The 20,632-nt window shown below is 40.0% G+C and overlaps 1 protein-coding gene across 7 annotated transcripts; it reads right to left on the bottom strand.

The window, feature by feature from the left end:
* Window positions 1-145: 145 nt before the first annotated feature.
* LOC131459685 (protein mono-ADP-ribosyltransferase PARP6) lies at window positions 146-20,146 on the bottom strand. Of its 7 annotated transcripts, none has more exons than XM_058629728.1 (23): window positions 19,837-20,146; window positions 18,242-18,392; window positions 17,711-17,828; window positions 15,399-15,493; window positions 14,464-14,524; window positions 14,169-14,259; window positions 13,918-13,984; window positions 13,118-13,267; window positions 11,302-11,452; window positions 10,799-10,930; window positions 10,416-10,511; window positions 10,192-10,284; window positions 9,859-9,984; window positions 9,605-9,670; window positions 8,856-8,923; window positions 8,357-8,405; window positions 8,093-8,205; window positions 6,679-6,751; window positions 5,118-5,187; window positions 3,835-3,929; window positions 3,492-3,555; window positions 2,741-2,825; window positions 146-2,236 (listed from the first exon to the last, which is right to left on the bottom strand). In XM_058629728.1, the coding sequence occupies exons 3-23, from the start codon at window positions 17,816-17,818 to the stop codon at window positions 2,134-2,136; spliced, it is 1,956 nt and encodes a 651-aa protein (XP_058485711.1). In that variant the 5' UTR covers window positions 17,819-17,828; window positions 18,242-18,392; window positions 19,837-20,146; the 3' UTR covers window positions 146-2,133. The 7 variants fall into 7 exon arrangements, with proteins under 7 accessions (XP_058485711.1, XP_058485713.1, XP_058485716.1 ...); XM_058629730.1 differs by having other exon boundaries at window positions 9,605-9,667; XM_058629733.1 differs by having other exon boundaries at window positions 10,799-10,852.
* Between the last annotated feature and the right edge of the window lie 486 nt (window positions 20,147-20,632).

The following is a 20,632-nucleotide window of genomic DNA, read 5'->3' as shown; positions in this document are numbered from 1 at the left end:
CTAACAGATCACAGGTCTCAGATGGTGCAAAGATGCATTGGTGGAGGAATGGTGCCCCCTTGTGACTGAAACGCCAGCTCAGGGCGTGAGCCACATGTAACAATAACACTCTTTTCCACAGAGAGACATAAAAGGAGACTGTATGTAAAACTGTGCAAAATCAGGCTTTATTTTATTTTTTTTTTCCCTCCTGCATTCTCACATTTCATAATAATCACAATCACCATCATCGTCATCAGCATCATCTTTGATGAAAACGTCGCTCACCAGAGAGAGGGAGCAAGAAAATAAGATTCTCAAAGAGACTCGGAGCTCCAACCTCTTGGCAAAAAACCGACATCAGTTGTTTGAGCAGTCCTGCAACACAGTGAGTCAACTGTACATCTACATCTCCTTCTTTGAAAAAAACATCTCGGCGAGTTCTCCCGTGTCCTTATTTACAGTTCATTCTCCTTCTGTGTGGCAAAGTCCATTCAGTAGTCAGGGTTTTTAGTTCCAGGAAACAGTGAAAGCCCATATTAGTAGATATAGTTAAGGTTGTTGTTGGATATTATAGTTTTCCTGGCACCAAGAATATTATTTTTTTTCCCCTCCTTCTTTTCCTCCAGTGTGTCTACTGCAGGTCCAAGGAAAGTCCATTTCTCCAGCTTAGGCAAACGTTGAATAAGTGCAATGTCCAGTATAATGTCAAGAAAATACAAACCCACACATACAAACATACATACGTACATTACATGACTAACTGATAAACTTGATTAGCTATACAAGGTTGCCATTCTCCGTTTTGAAACCAGGGAGCTGCACATTAATTTACCTCCAGTGTTTGTTAGGTCAGGGTGAGATCACCTTATGATCCATGATTTTTTTATTTATTTTTTTCTGTACAGTTAATTTTTATAACTTGTGATTCTGATGATAATTGTTATTGAAACACAAAGGAATTTATTCCAGAATAGGATAAATGATGTGTACTTGAACAAACTGGTTTTTCACTGTATCAAAAATATCAAGCTGCTCAAACCTGTCTAGTACGTGTAGAACCAGATACCAGTTTTATTGTAGTCGAGTGCCAAGTTTCAGCTTTTCTAAAAGATGCACACACAAAAAAGCAAAAAAAAATAACTGTGAAATTAATAAAATAAGGAATTACAAGAATCATAAAATAGGAAATCAGGTGGGCGATCATTTTCAGTGTAATCAGTGGTAGTAAAAACTATTTTTAAATTACAGGGTTAACAAGTATATGAAGAAATTAAAATTTAAGGACATTTTATGACCCTTGTTCTTATTTAACTTGTCACGTTCAATGTCTGTCCAGTCAGATAAAAGTTGAGGGGAGGTTTTTTTTTTATTATTTGAAAAGCCATTTGTTGCTGTAAGATTTTGAAAGTGCTTCATCTTTCAGTCATAAACTTGTAAAAATGACAACGATATTATTTGATAGATTTTGTATTTTTTTTTTTTTTTTTACATTTGTAATCAAAGTGCCTATAGTGTATGCAGCTTCAAGCAACACCTTGCTTACTGGATTCTGGCAGCTTCATCCAGGGGACAAGGACTAAGGGACAGAGCAGTACCTGTCCCACAGATAACTATGTCTCAGTCCTTAATTATAAGACGTTAATGAGAGAAAATAGGAAACAATGCCTTTCTAAACACAGTAAGGGAACTATGTATGTGCATGTAAATCCATCAACCACAGAGGGATTTGTTGTTTGGAATGATTCTTTTTTTCTTTTCTTCTTTTTTTTACTTGAAATTCACAAAGAGAAAATATAATTACAGATCATTAAGATCAGTATAGGTGCAGCAAGAGAGACAGAAGCTTGCATTTGACCTAAAGATTTTTAAATGTGTGTATTCTGTATGAGTGGATGCCATTGATGACCCTGCTTTTTTCTTCAGAGTTACAGTACGTAGTGTGTAACCGATGAAGGAATAGCAACAAAACAAGAGAGACAGACTCAAAAAAAAAGAAGACTCTAGACATAATGTGCTGAAGAGCTCCCTCAGTCGCTTCATTATCACGCCTGTGGTCGTCTTGTCTGAACATTCGCTCTCTCTGCCTGTCTGCCTGCCTGCGTGCCTCCTCCAGAGAGACAAATCCATCTATGTGTCGCTGGTGAATCTCCATTAGCTGGAGTAGATCTGAGTCCCAATCACACGCATGATCTCCTTCTGAACCTTTGGCTCCTGGGTGTTGATGTTGGCATCCCCTACTTGGCCATCTTCATACCTGCGCACATACAGTACATTTTGCATATCACGTAAGAATCTTTCATTGAGTACAATTAATAGTTCTGAGAAACAAGTCTTTTATTTGTTGGTATAAGGGGCCCAGATGAATGCAGTAGTATTATTATTATTATTCATCAGGCAGTGAAGATTTATCTAGTTGTTTTGGTAAATAATTGGGCTCCAAACATTACCCTAAAACTTCATGAGCCACAAAAGTGGAAGGGTCACATCAATCAGACGTGAGCACAATACATTCATGACCACGTTAAATGATGAGTGATGAGGGACAACAGCAGCATCCACCACAATCTGCTATTAAACCGCTGTCCAGCGGTTTAATAAAAGCAGGTAAAACAATGCAACTCCAGCAATGAGCTTCATAATTTAAGCGTTGATGATAATGATTTTAGTTTAACCTTCTGCCTTGTTGCTGTGCCCAGTAGTAATTAGGCGTAGATTCTGTGGAATTAATGAAGGAGTTAAAGGGGTCGGGAATACTTACACAAAAAAGAAGCGAGTGCAGACGTGGTCAGATACTGGACACACCCAGATGTTCCCGTGTTTCTGCAGATCTTTAGATGTGATAACTGTAAAACAGAGATGTTTCAATTACTTATTATTATTATTATATTAAAATTTGATCTCTGCTGCAATAGTAGTGTTTCTTTTGTATTTATCAAAACTATTTAAGATGCACTATAAATTAAGGCTTTAAACTCATGATCATGCATGATAACTGACAGGACACATTTTTTGCATATTTATACACTGGCCGTTTGATATAAAGGAGCTGTATGTATATATTAAATATATAAGAATATTAATAAAAATGAACATGGTATGTCATCAGAGATTAAGGAAAACGTGAAATAATGGCTTTGCCGACAATGGTACAGCCTGTATATTCACCATTTAAAATCGAATTAACAGACTAGGACTGGATTGCCAAACTATCTGGCAACCTTTTGTCTCTGGTGAGTAGGGGTAAAGGGGCAACATTTAAAATTTTGATCACAGTGCCCATTTTAAACTCAAGTCGCATTTTACAAATAACCAGATTATAGGATAATGGGATTATCCCCTTGTTTTCATTTATTTTCTGAAAGGTTTACAATTGTGATTAATTGAACTGTGTTCACTGACACTGTTTAATTAGTATAAATAAATAGTTAGTATACATATATATATATTTTTTTTTTACATTTTTTGTTTTTATTACAAATCACAATATAATAATCAAAAAGTGTTATTACCTTCGCACAGAGCGATGCAGTTCAGGTTTCGACTCTGAAGAAACCTTGATTGTATTGGACGGCTCTATTGACAAAACAGAAAACAACAGCGAGAACAGTGACGAGCAACAAAGCTGCCGCAGTAATTCCAATAATCTAAGTGAGCTGATGGTAACAATTAGACATGGTGATTATAAGTAATCTCTGATCTCCCCTGTATACAATTTAAAATACATACATGCCTATTGAATAACAGTTCTCATCTTCTCTCTCTTATTTTCATATCCTCTTTGATTTACTGCCCAACAATATATTACTTCATAAAATCACTCTGTAAATAAAGGTAGTAGGTAAACTGTAGTACATTTTGTGCTCTCACCGGTGGTATGGTGTTCATGCGGTTGTAGCGCTGCACCAGTTCATCTTTGGTGGGCATGCGGTGCTGTCCTTTCCCCATTCCTGCAAGAAGCAGCACACGGAGAGCAAACAACTCTCCGTCAGAATGACCTTACCTCGAGTCAATCACACTGTGCAAAACTCCTCCTCTAATGGTCTTGAATGTCTATTAAAGATAAATTATTGCCCACAGTGCTAACCTTCATATGACGTTTACTAGCGCAAAACTACTACATAACTCTGCATTAAAGAAACTGAGCTGCCAAATGAATTTCAACATTTAGGATCATAAACAAAGGGGCTGTTAGCCTTTTTTTTTATTAGTAAAGGAGCAGCTTGAATGCACAATGGTACAATTACATCTATCGTTTTGATAATTTGTGCAATTTTACCAATTGTAATCTTAAGTATGGCACAGTACTGAAACTGTTTACATTTCGAAAACAAGTGGATTTTTCAGTCCTGAAACCATAGGCATGATGGGAAGGTGGGCCCTGCTGTGTAAATGTAAATACAAGAGCACTCTTGTCACCTGCGTCTTACATCCTAACCCCGACATTTTGATCCACTGGACTGAGAAGACTTTCTGGATCTATATAGACCTTATCTGCTTAATTACTATTAATAAATTGCCACCAGATCAGATCCAATCGAAACTATTCCTGCCTAACCATACCAGATTTCATTCAAACCCAATTTTTGTTTTGAGTTTTTTGAGTTTTGATTTTACAGTTTTGCCCATTGAAAATGTCATAATGTTTTGTGAAGTCATCATTAGGTAGACTATTACCAAAATTGACTGGGATCATACTTGGGCGATCGTCACAAATTCAGATTTATCATAAAAAACTGTGGCCAGGAAGTTGCTAACAGATAGACCCACACCAATGAAAACATAACCTCCTTGGTAAAGGTGGTCCGAGGTAAAGAAAATAAGCCAATAAACACACACACACAAATCCACTAAAAGCCCATTTGCATACATCTACAACAAAAAGCATGGTATGAATAGGTGGAGCACAAGTTTAGGGGCCCAAAGCCCAGCACCCAAAATGGACATACGTATACAACACAGTGCAGCACAACAGAGACGATAACATGAACAGTTCTCACATGTGAAAATGAAATATTCCAGGATGATAAGCAGGCCATGTCACACACAGAAAACACATGTTAACCAACATGGTGTAAAAAAGGAAAAAAAAAAGGAGGGCCGTCGGGCCTGAGTGATGAGGAATGAGCCGTTCCTACCTGAGTATCCAAAAGATATGCTGGAGATGGGGCTCAGATAGATGCCCTTTCCATATGCTGCCCCATGCAGCTTGGGTAAGAGCAGGAAGGAAGGATTGAGTCACCGAGCACTTGTACAACACAACTTCACACACACACACGGTATGTGTACACTCATATACAGAGCAACACAGAACCAGACACAGTGTAGTTCAATCATTAGAGAGAAAAACTGCATAATTCACTGATCGACCATAATATTTCTGTACAGTTGACCTGGCAAAGCCCACTACAATGCAAACTGAAGACACACAAATATGACAGTGATCTCCACCAACCGGCACAATCACACCTTTTTGTGAGAACAATTGGGGAATAAAACGTTCAGGTAATCAAGGAATGCTGAAGTCAGAGATGAGACAACGGGGGGCTGGTTTGGAGATGATGATATGAGGATGATTGACAACGGCGCCAACGAGCGCTCACACAAGGATGTCCGATGTGACGAAAACGGTACGCCCGCAGGTGTGACATGGAGAAACAAGAGAAGGAACAAAGACAAACGTAACAGTTTGGGAATAAAAAGAGGAGGAAGATGGCGGTCAGGATGTGACAAGTCGGGGAGGAAATCAAAAGGAACGAAGGACTGGTGTGATGATGGCTGGCGCTGGAGGCGCACACCACCACCTTCTCCTCCTCCTGTGGAACACAATGGCCTGTGGGGAGTGGGAGGCGGGCGTCAATGCTCAAGGTGAAATGGAGAGGAGAAAGAGGAGGCAGACGAGCGCTGAGGCGAGATCAAAGATTGAGGAGTTCAAAAAAAGTTGGAGAACAAAGACGGCATAAAATGAGGCACGTCACCATGATACAGCGCTCACGGCCAGCATCGACGTCGCACAGATCCTTGAGATTTCAGACGTAATTGTGTTTAATCTATCTTCAACACAATGAAAATCCAGGCTGCAATTATCCGCCGCATTGTTCCCTCTGGCTCACACGTCATCATTTCTTAATTTACCTTTTAAAAAAGTATCCTTTCTGTCTTCAAGTGATCTTGATCATTCAAATTTGGTCAATCATTTACCCATCGGTTATCAATTAATGATCTCTTTTGACAACCTTTTGAACCAGGTCTGAATAAATAACAAGTGGTGCCATTTTCTTTACTTCCTCATTCACTGTAAGGACACTCAGTGTCATGGAGCTTGTCCTTTGCATCCTTCAGATTTAGATCCATCCTACGTAATGCTCGAGGTGATTAACCCCTACAGGACACACAGGGCAGCCTCCTGACAGCACCGCTGACACCACAGTCCCCTCCGTTTGTCCCACAATGGGAAGAAACGTGCCGTCTGCTGCTGCCGGTGAAGGAGACAGAGAGCAGCCGACATTTGGCCAGGCAACGCTCCCAGTGTGCCCTGCCCGCTATAGTGCCAAATGCAGCGCTGATGAAAAGGGAAGCTGGCATCCATTAACTGCAAAAATGAATGACCCGGACAACGAGCCTGCTCTTACCAAAAGCAGGTTTACTGTCCAAGAGGAGATGCATCATAAATTCCAGCCAACTGTCAGGGTTACGTACCTGCAGTTTTGTATAGGAGGCATTGACTAGTCCATTTCTCAGAACAGAGTGCCAGTTCTCTATATGGGAGCCACTGGAGCAAGTTGAGAGAGGGAGAAATAAGAACAAAAAGCCATCAAATGAAGTGTAGTGTAATATGTGGACCTCAAAGTGCAACCTCCGACGTTTATTGGCCGGAACCATGCTTTTCGAGAACACTAATAAAATAGTACTGGTGCATTTTATCTTGTGAGCTCTGATTCATTGTACATTCCTTCCACTAAGGAATGTAAAAAAAAATAAAAAATAGGTGATTGAAATGTAATTGAACCAAATAAAAGCAGCTTTTTCAAACCCCACTACATTCAATCTACTGTATAAATAGATGTACAGCATTTGTGCAAGGACATGTTGGTACATTGTGTTCATCAGTGTCATATCATTTAGCATTTTGAATAACATTAAAAGGTGAAGAGGAGATATGATATCACTGTACTCTGTTAGGCCAAAAGGTATTGATGGCATACAGTAGGGATGCACAACATTATCGGCGTGATATCGGTATCGGCAGATATTGGCTTTAAATTTGTATGATCTGATGTCAGCAAATACACACATCTGCCGATATGGTTAATGACAACAACAGTAGACTAAACAGGCCATTACCTCCTTGACTTCTATGCTTTTTATTTTGCTCAATGAAGTACATTTATATCTACATCTGCAGTGACATGAGTAGGCAAAATATTATGAGACTAAATGACCTCTGCACAAAAACGTATATACATATTGGTTATAGATATATATACAGTTTATAATATAGTATAAGTTTTTAATCTGTGTATGTTTTTTTTCTTCCCACACCCACAACACAGACAAAATAATTTCACTATAGTTCATTGATTATCTTCTCAATCTCCCCCAACTGTCATTTAACATTATATAACATTTTTGATAAAGTTTGAAGTACTAATCAGCAGACAGAGAGACTGCTAACGTTAGACCGTGTGTATCTAAAATTCAGCAGAGCCCCATCTGCTACAGTACACATGTCAAACTTGCAGTCATTGCTGGCTCCGAGTGCTGGCTAAGCTAAGGTGCTTTCACAGACCTGGCCACGGCTCTGTGCTGTTGTTGTTTGTTATAGTTCCATAAAATCTGCTCGAGTGGGCCCTCTGTCCACAACATAATGAGGGGGTCTCACACTGAGACATACTTATGTGTGCACCGCTGCTGTGTTAAATTATGTATGTATTTTAGTAAGCATCATCATTTACACTACGCAATAACTGAATTGTCTCAGATTATTATTTTCTCTGGGGGCCACAAGCTAAACATTAGGAGACGTTTTTTTTCTTATATAGTTCTGAATGAATTAACTATTGAAATAGCCATACAATGAAAACCATGTTGAAATAGTGCAAAGTGGACTCACTGGAAGGCGAAGGTGCTGCCGTACAGCTTCTTGGCAGTGCGAAAACGAGCCTCCTTAGCCGGGGGACTGCTGAGCAGCAGGAACTGATGGGAGGTGTGCATGAATTTCAGTTGCTACCACAATGAGATCACACGGGACGAGTAAGAGCATGAGAGAGGGACAAACAGAAAGAGAGAAGAAGTGACCATCGAACAACGCAATGAGGCACAGTGAACAACCCATTTAATAAAAGAGACTTGAGGGGATGTCCCTCTGGTGTCCTACCCTACTGAGAGGCAGCTTGACGATATGCGACCTGTTACTGGAAATAATCCTGAAAGAAAGAAAGAAAGAAAGAAAGAAAGGAAGAAAGAAAGAAGGAAAGTCTCAGTATCACAGTGTTGTATATAAGGTCTGGCATTCTCTCTGAACACTACAGTAGTCATGTATATTATTTTCCAGGCCTCTGGACTAACTTTTTTCACTCGTACCACTGGTGCTCCCAACTGAAAACATTTTAGGAGTCATCATGAAATGAACCAAATTTACTTCTCAACTATGTACTGATAAATGCTACGACAATAGAAAACACTATTAAAATTAAAAATTCTTTGAGACAAATGTATTAAATTTGAGAAATTTACCATCACCACCAACACAGACTACTACAACTACATATTATATAAATAACATCAACCTGACTCTATCACATACAAATATATCACAAATTGTTGACATACACAACAGAATAAATCCACTTTTAGTATGTGTCCTGTCTACTCACCACTGTAGCAGGGGATGGGCCAAAGGGTCCAGTTTGTCCATCTGTTTCTTGATCTCCAGATATGAGCCCTAAGAAAACCACAAAAGCCGCATGTTGTTGTCAGATGTTTTGTTTTCTTGGGGGACAACCTAGTAACAGTAACTGTCACAAAGCCTGCACCCATGCAGTTTAGCACTACAGAGGAAACTACTAAATGCAGGACTTTATAACCAACAGTTTATGGTGGACACATGTTAACCCTTTAACACCTAACCCTCAGAATGTCAGGACTTTTCTTCTTATTTTAGCCAGAAAATGTCCTGTGAGTAAGTGCCTTTGCCCATTTTTCCCAGAATAACTTTCAATATCTGGCAGTTATGTATAATTCACCGCATGTTAATATAGTGTATTAACAATTTAAAGTGTTATTTAATAAAACACTGCAGTTGTACATGAACACTAGATTTTGCATGTTACATTTGAAATTTGAACAGTATAAAACATATTTAAAATAAAATTTGTTTGAGTTTTTGGCCCAGTGTCCAAAAACAGGCCAGAAAATGGAAACTATGTGTGAGTAAAATTACCATAATAACCACATATTTGCTTTCACTTCTCAGCTTTCAGAAACAGTTGGAATTTATCCGACTGCACAAACCGCTGCGTAATTACGGTAATGCAAAGTGCACTGTGTTAAAGGGTTAACAATCTCATAGCTTTACAGATCTCAATGATCCTTCCCTTCTTCCCTTCCCATCTCCCACTTGTACCTGGGTCATTTCCCGGATGGACATGACACTGTCCAGTGCTTTCTGCAGTCTCTCATAATTCTTCTTCTGTGTTCATTGGTTGAGCCAATCATCATTGTATGCAATGAAAGAGGGAAAAACAAACAGACGTTAAATTACTAATCGAAAACGTTTGAAACGAATGTCACACATTCCTCGGGTGATGAGCGACGGTGAAATACTGCTTGTGTATTGACATCGTTATTCATCTTGATTCAAGCAGAGGGAGCGCTGACCTTTGGGTTGAAGGCCAGAGTCTTGGGGTCATTGGGATCAACAACGGATGGGTACGGTTCAAAGATGATGCTCTTACGGGGAGACTCAAGAGCAGCACGACACATGGCCACAAGTAGGTCCACCACCTGGGAGGACAGATTTTACATAATTACATTTCCTGCCTTTAGCTGATGCATATGTGAAACATATCAAGAACACATAATCAGAAATTGAAGACATCATTGTGTCTCCCTCTGGAGCATCAGTGTTTGACTGTTGAGTTCTGTGGGAAATAAAAGTCAATGACTGCACCGTGATTTATTATCCTATACTATCTGTTGTGTTGCAGTCACCTCTGCTCCAGTGGCCACTTCCTCTGCAGCTCCAGACATCACACCCAGAGTGTAAAAGGAGAACACACACAGCTCCCTGGTGCACACAGCGGGCTACATTAACACACCCAGACAAAGAATTGTGTACATTAGAAACCTACACGGACATGAATAAATCCTCCCACATGTGTCAGGAAACCATGACGAAAAGGTTGATAAATCTGAACTTATTGTTTCTGTGTTACCTTCAGCATGGATCCATTCTGAAAAACATGCTGTTCGTCACACACCACGCAGTACTCATTGAGTGTGGGGATCCTCTGCTCTGAGTACTTCATTATCTGTCAGGAGAAAAGCACAGTGGTGTTCCCACCTCCAGCACTGCTGTATATAGTGGTTGGCAGAAGAGTAGTAACAAAGCACAACTTTCTGGTGGGCACAAAAATGCAGTGTTGGCCCTCGCGCCCTTTTGCAGATGCACAGGCTATAACATAAACAGCGAATACACTGGGGCCATAGGTTGTGAGACAGGATGTTTTGTGTTTACACTATAGAGATGAGAGGAATCTCAAAGGATATGATGTACATGTGCGTTGTTAAGTGAACTCTTATCTCCTCAGGGTCTAACCTGCACTAAGAAGCCGTACTCCAAGGTAGGGATGTTCTTGCAGTGGCCGCCCGCCTGGGATGAGAAAAACAATTCAATCAGCTGCCTCGTGGTAATCTGCGCTGGGGCCCTGGCCGCCGGGACAGCCACAGTCTGATGAGTCAAGTGAAGACAAAGCATTATGGGAAACAGCGCAGCAGCCATGGAACGGTAGGGGCAGGGAAAAGCTCAAGTGGGAAGAGTGCAGATGACAGGTGACTGAGCAGAGGGTCAGAGTGGGTCACAGTGGATTAAGAAAGACAAGAGCAATATACAGTTCCGACAAAACAGCGAATACCTCTTTCCTCACATTTAGCAGAATCATCAATGATGCTGAACCCATTATGATTGAATCAGTATCGCCAAAGTTACAATTTGATGTAAGTAATGCAGTGTTTTCAATCCAAAACTCCAGGAAACAACAAAGCTAATCTGAGGTCTCTGACTGGTTTTACAGCTGCGCAATCGTCCCGTCTGGCACTGACCTGGCTGTTTGGGGGATAGCTGAACAGTTCCCCTTTAGGGTTCTTCATGGTACAAGAGATGGAGCGGTTCATCAGGCGGGTCACTCTCAGCTCAGGGACGCTCAGCTTCCCTTTAATAACCGTATCTTGGATCAGAGGAAAACTTGGAGACCTGTTGAACAGCAAGACACAAAACATGTGCATCACTGTATCATTCATATGTCTGTGAGGAAATGCTAACATTGCTATCTTTATCCTAAAACATTAGCAATTCACTTGTGCTTCGGCTGGTGCTGATTTTGTTCTTCTAACATCTCAGTTGACGGTCTTTCTTCTCAAGCTTAATATAGGAATACACTTTGAATCTGAGCCTTGACTTGACAACAGGTTCTGTCCAGTGCCATAGCACTGAGCCACAATAGAGTTTACTACTGAAGAAGAGAAACAGAACCATCGCGCTAGTAGAGCGAGATGATTGCAAGCAGAAGTGAATTCTACAGCTCAAAAAAACCCAAGTGTTCGGCATTTTAACAAGCTCCTTGCCCCTGTCTGCCCTTGCACTGCTAGTGTACACAAACAAATGCTCCCTCGGTCAGGTTCTGTTCACTAAGACCAACCAATGGCAGAAAAATAACAACAACAACAAAATAAATCACCCAACGTTACAAACTGCAGCTTCAATTGTCAGCCATATTTGCAAAAACTCATCGGATGTAACACAATGAGCTAAGACTGCCATGTGTTATGATGGTCAGAAAGTAGGTCATTTTATAGCGACATACAATACATTAAAGAAATGTGGTCACTCGCACTAGGCTGACAATATTACACTAAATCATATTATATCATATACCAGTGTTCATTTCCACCATCACTATTGGACTTTATCCATGTTCCCTCTTGATATGAGACTTCTGTCAAGTCATGACAATGTCAAGATGACCTAATGGTTAGTGAGGCTGACATCGACCGAGGAGGCTGAAACTCTGTCCCTGCGCACCAATAACTGTAAAAGCAACAAAGGCCAGGAAGAGTACGTTGAAATGGTTGCATTTAAGCCAATCTGTACTGTGTGCTGTGTCATAGCGTCCTTTAATCTGCTCATCATCTTTTCTTATGCCTTACCTTTCACAGACACACCTACAGAAGAAAAAGGTTTTTGTCACTATCTTTACCCAGCTGCATCACAAATCCCCTGACCCCCTGACACACAAACAGACATAGAATGAATTAGAAAACATTAAGAGGCATGCAGAACTGCTTGAGTCACAAGTAACACTTTCAAATGCTGAAAATATAAGAACACGTCGCCGACGTTATGCTCAAGATATATAACTGCTTAATAACTGTGACAAATAGATTTATACAGTATTTAGAAATAAATCAACTCTGGAAAACCATTAGCAAACACATATGTGATTGCTCATGCAGGCCAGTCGGATCCATTCAATTAAAATAGGACAGGTTTGATAAGATGACAGAGTGCCGAATGGCAGCGCTGCTGACTCATTTTCCCTCACAACCAAGATGGCTGCCTCTGCTGAATCACTTCTGAAGACATTATTGAAGGAAAGGGACGGAGAGCTGCTGTACACTGTAGTCTGTTTACATTCAAATGTCACGCCGTTGCTCTAATTAGTGTGTAAATCACGCCAGTGAAAGTGAAAATAAACCTAGGGGTTCCAGACTTATGCAAATGTGTCTGGCAAAAGCATCATAATGAGGAAATAAATATGCCCGTGTGGGACAAAATGGCCTGCATCAAAATCTCACCATTGTTTTTAACAAATTGATCAAAGTGATACAGCGTAAGAGAGAGAGAGAGAGAGAGACCTACTTGGGTATGGGGGAGAAGATGCTGAGCCCTGCACGGAACTTCTTGATGGTCCCCCCGGCTTTGAACCAGCTGTGCCTCTTCTCCTGCTGAGCCTTGAGGAACTCATTACTGAGGTGCTTCCACTGCTGTGAGGTGAACGTGCTCAGGATCCTAACGTGTTACAAAACCGTCAAGCAGAGACAAAAAGGTGAGCAGAACTGGCTGAGCTTCTGTTTTTCAGTAGTGTGCATTGTTATCCTGCGTAAGAGGACTGGCCAAGAAGTACAAGATTACAACACAAAACATTAAATATTTATGCATGATTCATCTATTTTGTAACTTGTTTGGTTGTTTCTAATTCTCGTCGCAAAACTTCTAAATTTGCAATATGTTATTTTGTTTACAGGAAACTGAGGTTAACCCTTTAACACCGAGTGTACTGCTGACGCGCCGCACTTTGCATTACCGTAGTTACGGTTTGTGCGTTGAGTCAGCATCTGTACACCTGTACATAGTTTCCATTTTTTGGGCTTTTTTTGCGCATTGAGAGACACAGTCTCAAAAAATGTTATTGTAAATAGGTTTCATACTGTTGTAAATTGTAAATAACTGCCAGATATTGTAAGTCATTCTGGAAAAATGGCAAAAAGCACTTACTCACTGGACATTTTCTGGTCCTTTTATGGTTAAATTAAGAAGAAACAGTCCGGACGGACATTTTTAAGGGTTCGTTGTTAAAGGGTAAACTCGTGAAATCTTCAGTGTGTGGAATCCCAATGAAGCGTGATGGGGAGTTACACATAATAGATTACATAACTTACTTTTTGAGCTGCAGGCCCAAGCTGAATCCTTCTTTATTGGAGGGCTGGAACACTTCTACTGACGGCTCTGAGTGAAGATGACTAACATTATTACAAAGTGAACAGATTCACACTTTTCTTCTAGCGTACTGTCTTTCACTCTCCCTCTCGTGTAGCACATAGTGTACTCACCTCCCACGCTCAGTGAGTAGCACAAATATCTAAAGTCCCTCCCAGAAAACCAACATCCACACTTGACATCTTTTACTCACCAGGTCCATCGAGGTACTGAGAAAGAGAAAAGCGCAGTCTCAGAATAATGGGCTCTGTTCTGATAACTTTCCAAGCTGTCGCAACCTCCTCCTGAGTCAGACACACACACATACACATACACACATACACATATGCAGAGTTAGGACCCTAATTAAGGCCATTTCTCATTATATAAATAAATGATGAGCGCATGCTGCATTATAAATGATGTGTTACTTTGCAAAATGTCATTAGAATAGTAATGGGCAAAGATGGAGGAGGCATGTAGGCACAAGAAGAATAATGCCGACTCACATCTAAGAAACCGATGTTAATGTGAAGATCGATGTCCACATCATCGATGGTTCCATACTCTCTGTTCGGGGAGACAACAAGAGATACAGCCAATTTATCAAAAGTAAGGAGATGCGTTACACTCCTAAATAACCCTGTAAGAGGAAAACACTGTGTGCTTTTCCTGTTTTCACCAGATAGTGAGTACATAGTATAAATGAATGTGTACTCTATGAACTTTTCCCTTGTGTACTATAAAGAAAAGTCAGCAGATTTTCATCTTTTTTTCCCCCCAAAATATTTTGCATATAGTAAGTGTGTAGGTAAACTTTTATATCTTTGTGACGACCAAAAAACTTATTTTGGCTGGCCCTTGCATTCTGCCACACCTTAATGTGTTAAGACCTGTTTTGAGGGTTAGAATTAGGATTAGATTAAGGGGTTTAGGCAATTATCTGGTGATGCTTTTTGTTACTGTAAGGGGCTGGGGAATGTATTATGGTACCGTGTCCTCACTAAGACAGGTGTAGTAGCCTGTGAAGACAATTTTTTTTAAGTCCTCATAAATTTAAAGGCCTTTTTGAGGGTTAAGATTTGTTAATGGGTTAGGTTTAGAATTGGGTATAGGTTAGGGGAAGGTTTAGGTTTATGGTTAGGCATTAAGTTGTGATGGGTAAGGTTAGGGTAAGGGGCTAGGAAATGGTGAGGACCAAAAATTGTATAAACCATATGGAGTGAGGACATTTGGGCAAAGTGAGGACATTTTGGCTGGTCCTCACTCATCTTTAAAGGGCTTTTTGGGGGTTAAGACCTGGTTTTATGGTTATTGTCAAAATTGGGGTTAGGGTAAGGGTTAGGCACTTAGTTGTGATGGTTAGGGTAAGGGGCTTATGTCTACGAGGGTCCCTCACTATGAATGAAGATCAAACGTGTGTGTGTGTGTGTGTGTGTCATACCTGACAGAGACAGCACTGTCAGTGTAAATGTCTTTCACTGCCTCAATGTCTGCATCCAGTTGAGGGTGACGGTACAGGTCAGCGGCACAGCTCCCCTGCAACAAGCAGTATATGTTTTTCCAAATGTGGTCTTTGAAACTTTTTGCTAGTTTTTATTACACACAAGAAAATAAACACAAATATTGATCAATATAATAAAAACAAATGATATTGTATTATATTGGTTACAGTTTTTACATTTTAAAAACAACTGTATTACTCAAACTTACCAATAGAATTAAGTTGATGTTTCAACTATTTGAGACGCTTTTAGCCAAATAAGCTAAATTTCTAACCTTCAACCATAATCCTTAGCCATAAAGCACCACCTCATAATTGGTGATAGTTATATTCTTACACAATTATTAGTTTGGAATACTGAGTGAGTGATTCCCAACTACTGTTTTTCTTTTTATTCATTATCATTATAATTGCCACCAATGTCTCTTCCTACATTTTTTAGCTGGTTCCAAATATTCATACATAATTTCATTCATCATCATCATCAATATTTCAACCTCTTTTCTATTATTTGACAAACTATTGCTTATTATTGTAAATGTATTCTTTGTAATATACTGTTAAATGAGAATAAGATAGAGGTAACATTCAGATACGTGCATCATAATTGTTACTATAGCTTTTTCTCTACCAGTGACAACAACCAACTGTGTCTTCTCATGTTCTGTTGTACAGATTCTCATGGTTTTTGACACAAGATGGTTGTAAAAATAACTGAATGGTCTTTTACAGGATGTCCAGTTCGGCATGGCTTGTACTTCATTAGATCTGGTCAGCATTAGTCATCGGCTGTGATGCAACATCAAGCACATCTTATGTCAGCAATAAAATCAGACAGCTGTGATGTGTGATGTGCCATAAAAAGAAGACACAAGGAAGGATGACCCCGGGAAGTCAAACCATGTGTATGCTGTATTTTATTTTTTGTTTTAAAGTAAATTTTGAGAATGAAGAGTAGAGTGTTGCAATAGTAATGGTTGACCCAAGTCTGTCACATATCCTTCTGGTGTCTTAACACTCATTTCCTCCGCTCCGTGTGTATAGGGCAGATCCCTCATTTTCATCCTTATCTTCTCTCCACTGCTTTTATGTTCTCTGGGTGCATAGAAATGAGCTTTAAGTCCCTGACTGGATTTACATTTCAAACACAAGACTGAGAAGATAACAGTAAAAAAAAAAGGATGACTAACAGATTAATATCTCCATTTGGAAGTGAGGCACTGAACTTAACGAGATGAAATGATACATTAAATGGTGGCCATAGAAAACGAAGTTGATAGATTTGCTTGTGATAAATGCTAAAGGTGGCGTAAGGTGGTAACACTAAAATAGTACTGTGACTCCTTGAGAGAATATGGTATACTTTTATTCCCAGAAGCTGAGTCACACTTCAGTGTTTAAAATCATATTTGACAGTTTTCTACAAACACAAATTCCTATTTGTATCAAAGCCCAGAACCCTGATATATGTATCCTAATGCAGCTGGTCCTTCTGTGCTACATTTCCAGAAGAGGATATCTCAACCTTTACTGACCAAACTACAGTGACCAACTACTGTCTAACTTATTGTCTAGCACCACCATCAGTTTAAATATGTCAAAAGACTTAAGTGGTTATTCACGTTTGTAAGAAGGTGCATAAGTCGTGTCACCATCCACCACCATGATAAACACTTACAGTAATGATTTGTGGATGGTTTTAAAATCGGTTGTATATCTGCTGCTGGTCTCTACCTCACTTCCTCTTGTCCTTTCTCTGCCTCCTTTCTGTCCCCCATTTTTCCTTTCACCCCAACCAGTCGAGGCAGATGGTTCTGGTTCTGTCAGAGATTTCTTCCTGTTAAAAGGGAGATTTTTCTCTCTGCTGAGGCCTAGTGTTTACTCATTGTGTGAATTGTTGGGTTTCTCTGCTTCTGTGCCTTTTTGTGATTTGGCGCTACACATAATAAAATTGAATTGAATTGAATTATAATCCACAGATTAAAATGATATGTATTTATCAGGCTTGAACAATACTATCATCTCTGAGTTGAACACATCAGCTGCTCATGGCTCTTTTTGTCAACATTTTAGTTGAAAATAATAATAATAATCCAATACATAACAATATCCTTATGATAAACAAGTTTGAGCTTACTGCGATTGGGTTTTTTTTACGCAAAATTGCTTTTATGTGTTAACATTTACTAGTATCACTTCTAAAAGCACATCATATCATAGAGATTATAGAAGGGTAATAGCCTCCTCTGTACCTGAATGCCATACAGGAACTGCTCCGACTCATTCTCTCCGTCCGACTCCTCGTCTGTCCAACACTGGCCTTTGATGTCCTGTGGGCCCACAGAACGTGCAAAGGCCATTATTGTAGAGCTGAAAGAAAGTGCACCGTCGTTCTATCATCCCTTCATCTCACATCCTTTCTCACATGTCCATATTTAGCCTCCTGTTCAAGGGCATCAAAACACTGCTTTATTTAGCATCTCAAAGTGAGAGACAGAGAGGCAGGGTTTATTTCCTAAAGACATGAATTCAGCCTTCAAAAGAATACTCAACTGAATTAAAAAGAAGTGGCTGAACCAAAAATAACTATGCCTGAACCCCAGATCTCAAGTTAAACAAATCGACAGTGCTTATGTAATATATTTAGATTAGGCAAATTAAATTTAGTCTGCACGTCCGTTAGTATTCGATCCAGCACTTTCTAAATCTTCAGCAAACCATCAATGTTTGAACCTGTGTAATCAGACGAAATAATTACAGCGATACAATCCTGGCTGTCTTACCATTGGGACTTGTGTTCATAGGGCTCACTCAGACAGGTTTAGGCCTGAGAACACTGCCAACCATTTCAGCCTACTTCCACGTTGAAGGAGCGTGAAAAGAAACACCAGAGAGCTCCGTCTCTCTGTCTTGCACCGTAAAGGACTGCACGACCTCAGAGAAACAGAAAGTAGAAAGAGGAATTAAAAATCAATAACGGTTGAAAATGTGAAACAAAGCGACCGTACCCAGTGATGCCATGCTTTGTAAATGGTGCCCTCCTCCTTCTTTTTTTTCCCTTTAAAATGTCTGCAATTCACCTTGCCATGTATCCTAGCAACAGCCATCTCTGCCTCTGTTCAGAGTGGCATTAATCACTGTGGTGAGAATGTGTGGGAGATATGTGCTGTACGTTTAGGATCCAGGCAAGATGTCTCCATTTCTTTGTTTTGTGTGTGTTTATTTATTTTTTTACACTAAATTCATCTCTTAATACTGAAGCACAAAAGGTTGGCTGAGCAATAAAGACGTGCAGCAACAACAACACATAATGCTGATGTCAGGGCATTATTAAACTGTTGCTTTTTATGTGCCTGTCGAAAATTCAAGGATATTTTTTGTGCTGCTAAATATGCTTTGTGATTTCCTGTGTGCCCATGAGGACAATGTGACAACACTACGTTAAGTCAAATAAAAATCAATTATAAAAATGACCAAATAAAGGATCAGTTACAGTTTTTGTGCATTTTGAAATACTGTCAAAAGATTTGGAAGAAAAAATGCAAGGGTTACATTACGGATATAACATAGGCACCAAAAGTGAACTCTGTGTTTTATAGCGGCCCATCACATTAAGTGTCAGACATGTACACAACACATCTGATGTCTTTTCAATAACATATGAAGATGCAGATGAAGACATACTTATTTCTTACGTCGCACTGCAACGTCACAATGCAAATTGCATTTTTGCACATTTTAGTGCATATCAAGCCAAAAACTATAAATAATTTATTACATGTATCAGGACCAGATCCTGAGACTTGCACAAAGACTGAATAGCAACATAGCTCAGCACTGCAAGACAGAATGGCTGACATAACAGTCACGCATGAAATACACTATAATTACAGAAGCCTTAATTATCCATTTCGACTAAGCTTCTGCATTTGATTTTTTAGGACGATGGGCTCATGCAAATTTCTACATGTCTAAAAAAAAAATCTAATCCCTTTGTCTGAAATATGTCTCTTTTTATGCTGGGAATAGACTCGCATCTTTTCCAAAATCACCATTTCACTGAACCCAGCTCGACATGGCTTCCTAGTCATTATTGCTTCTTTAGGTTTTTAGCTCCTCTCCTTTTCTTTCCTGTTTATGTCTGCTGCTCAGCCATGTTCTCAACCGAGCTAGCATCTACATCCCTACACCCCCCCCCCCCCCTCGCCATCCCATGGTCTCCATCGTCGTACATACCAATAAACTCCAACCCCCAACCACCACCACCACTGTCCCCATTCCTCGTTCTGATAACTGTTTAACACAAACACAGATGCAGTCAGGCGGATTACCCCCTCCCCCAACGCTCTGCACCCCCGACCCATCCCTCAGCACTTACCTCCACAGAGGATGGAGACTCGGATGCTGTCCTTGCCTCAGCTGCTCCCCCTCTTAAAGGGCGCACCTGCCGCTCTCTCCCTCGGTGGCTGTTTTCCGCTGAAACGGTGGATGAGTGTAAGCCCATTAAAATTGGAAATCAGAGAAACCGGAGCCTCAGTTCCCTAAAATCTATAGCGTCTATCTCTCAGTCTGTGGTAGTGTGTCTGTGAGCGAGCAAGCTGGTTTGTGTGAGTCTGTGTGTTTATCTATTGCAGATCTCCTGCTCTTGCTGCTGCTGTCTTATACTTTGCCTGACAACACTGAGGGGTCTGAGCATGCTCACTGAGAACAACCAAGCCAGTCATGTGACCTGCAGCTGACTGCACTGCTGCTGTGAAATAGGAAGAAAAATTGCCCTGCTCCTGCATTAGCCTCTACTTGCATGTATTTGTTTTGCGTGTGTGCATGTGTAAGACACAGAGAGAGAGAGAGACTCTGCTCTACTCTCGTTACATGAGTCACTGTCTATTATTAGATTATTGCAATTGCAGTCTACATGTTTAAATACTGCTAACCACTATAAACCATTTTTTTTCTCTATTATATTAATATTAACTATAAATTGCAATAATATAATTGTGTTTCAGTAGCATGTTTCATCACTACCACCTGTATCTATGGTACACTGTGTCATTGCAATGAGGTTGTAGGCCTTTGAGCTAATCAGTATTAGCTCTATTGTCTTAAGGTATCAGTAAGGACTGACATAAAGAGCGTGCAGATTAATGAACAGGTGTTAGGCCAACTGTCTGTAC

The sequence above is a fragment of the Solea solea genome, chromosome 5, assembly GCF_958295425.1.
Source record: "Solea solea chromosome 5, fSolSol10.1, whole genome shotgun sequence".
In the NCBI taxonomy this organism is placed as follows: domain Eukaryota; kingdom Metazoa; phylum Chordata; class Actinopteri; order Pleuronectiformes; family Soleidae; genus Solea; species Solea solea.
This window is presented reverse-complemented; position numbering and strand designations above follow the sequence as displayed.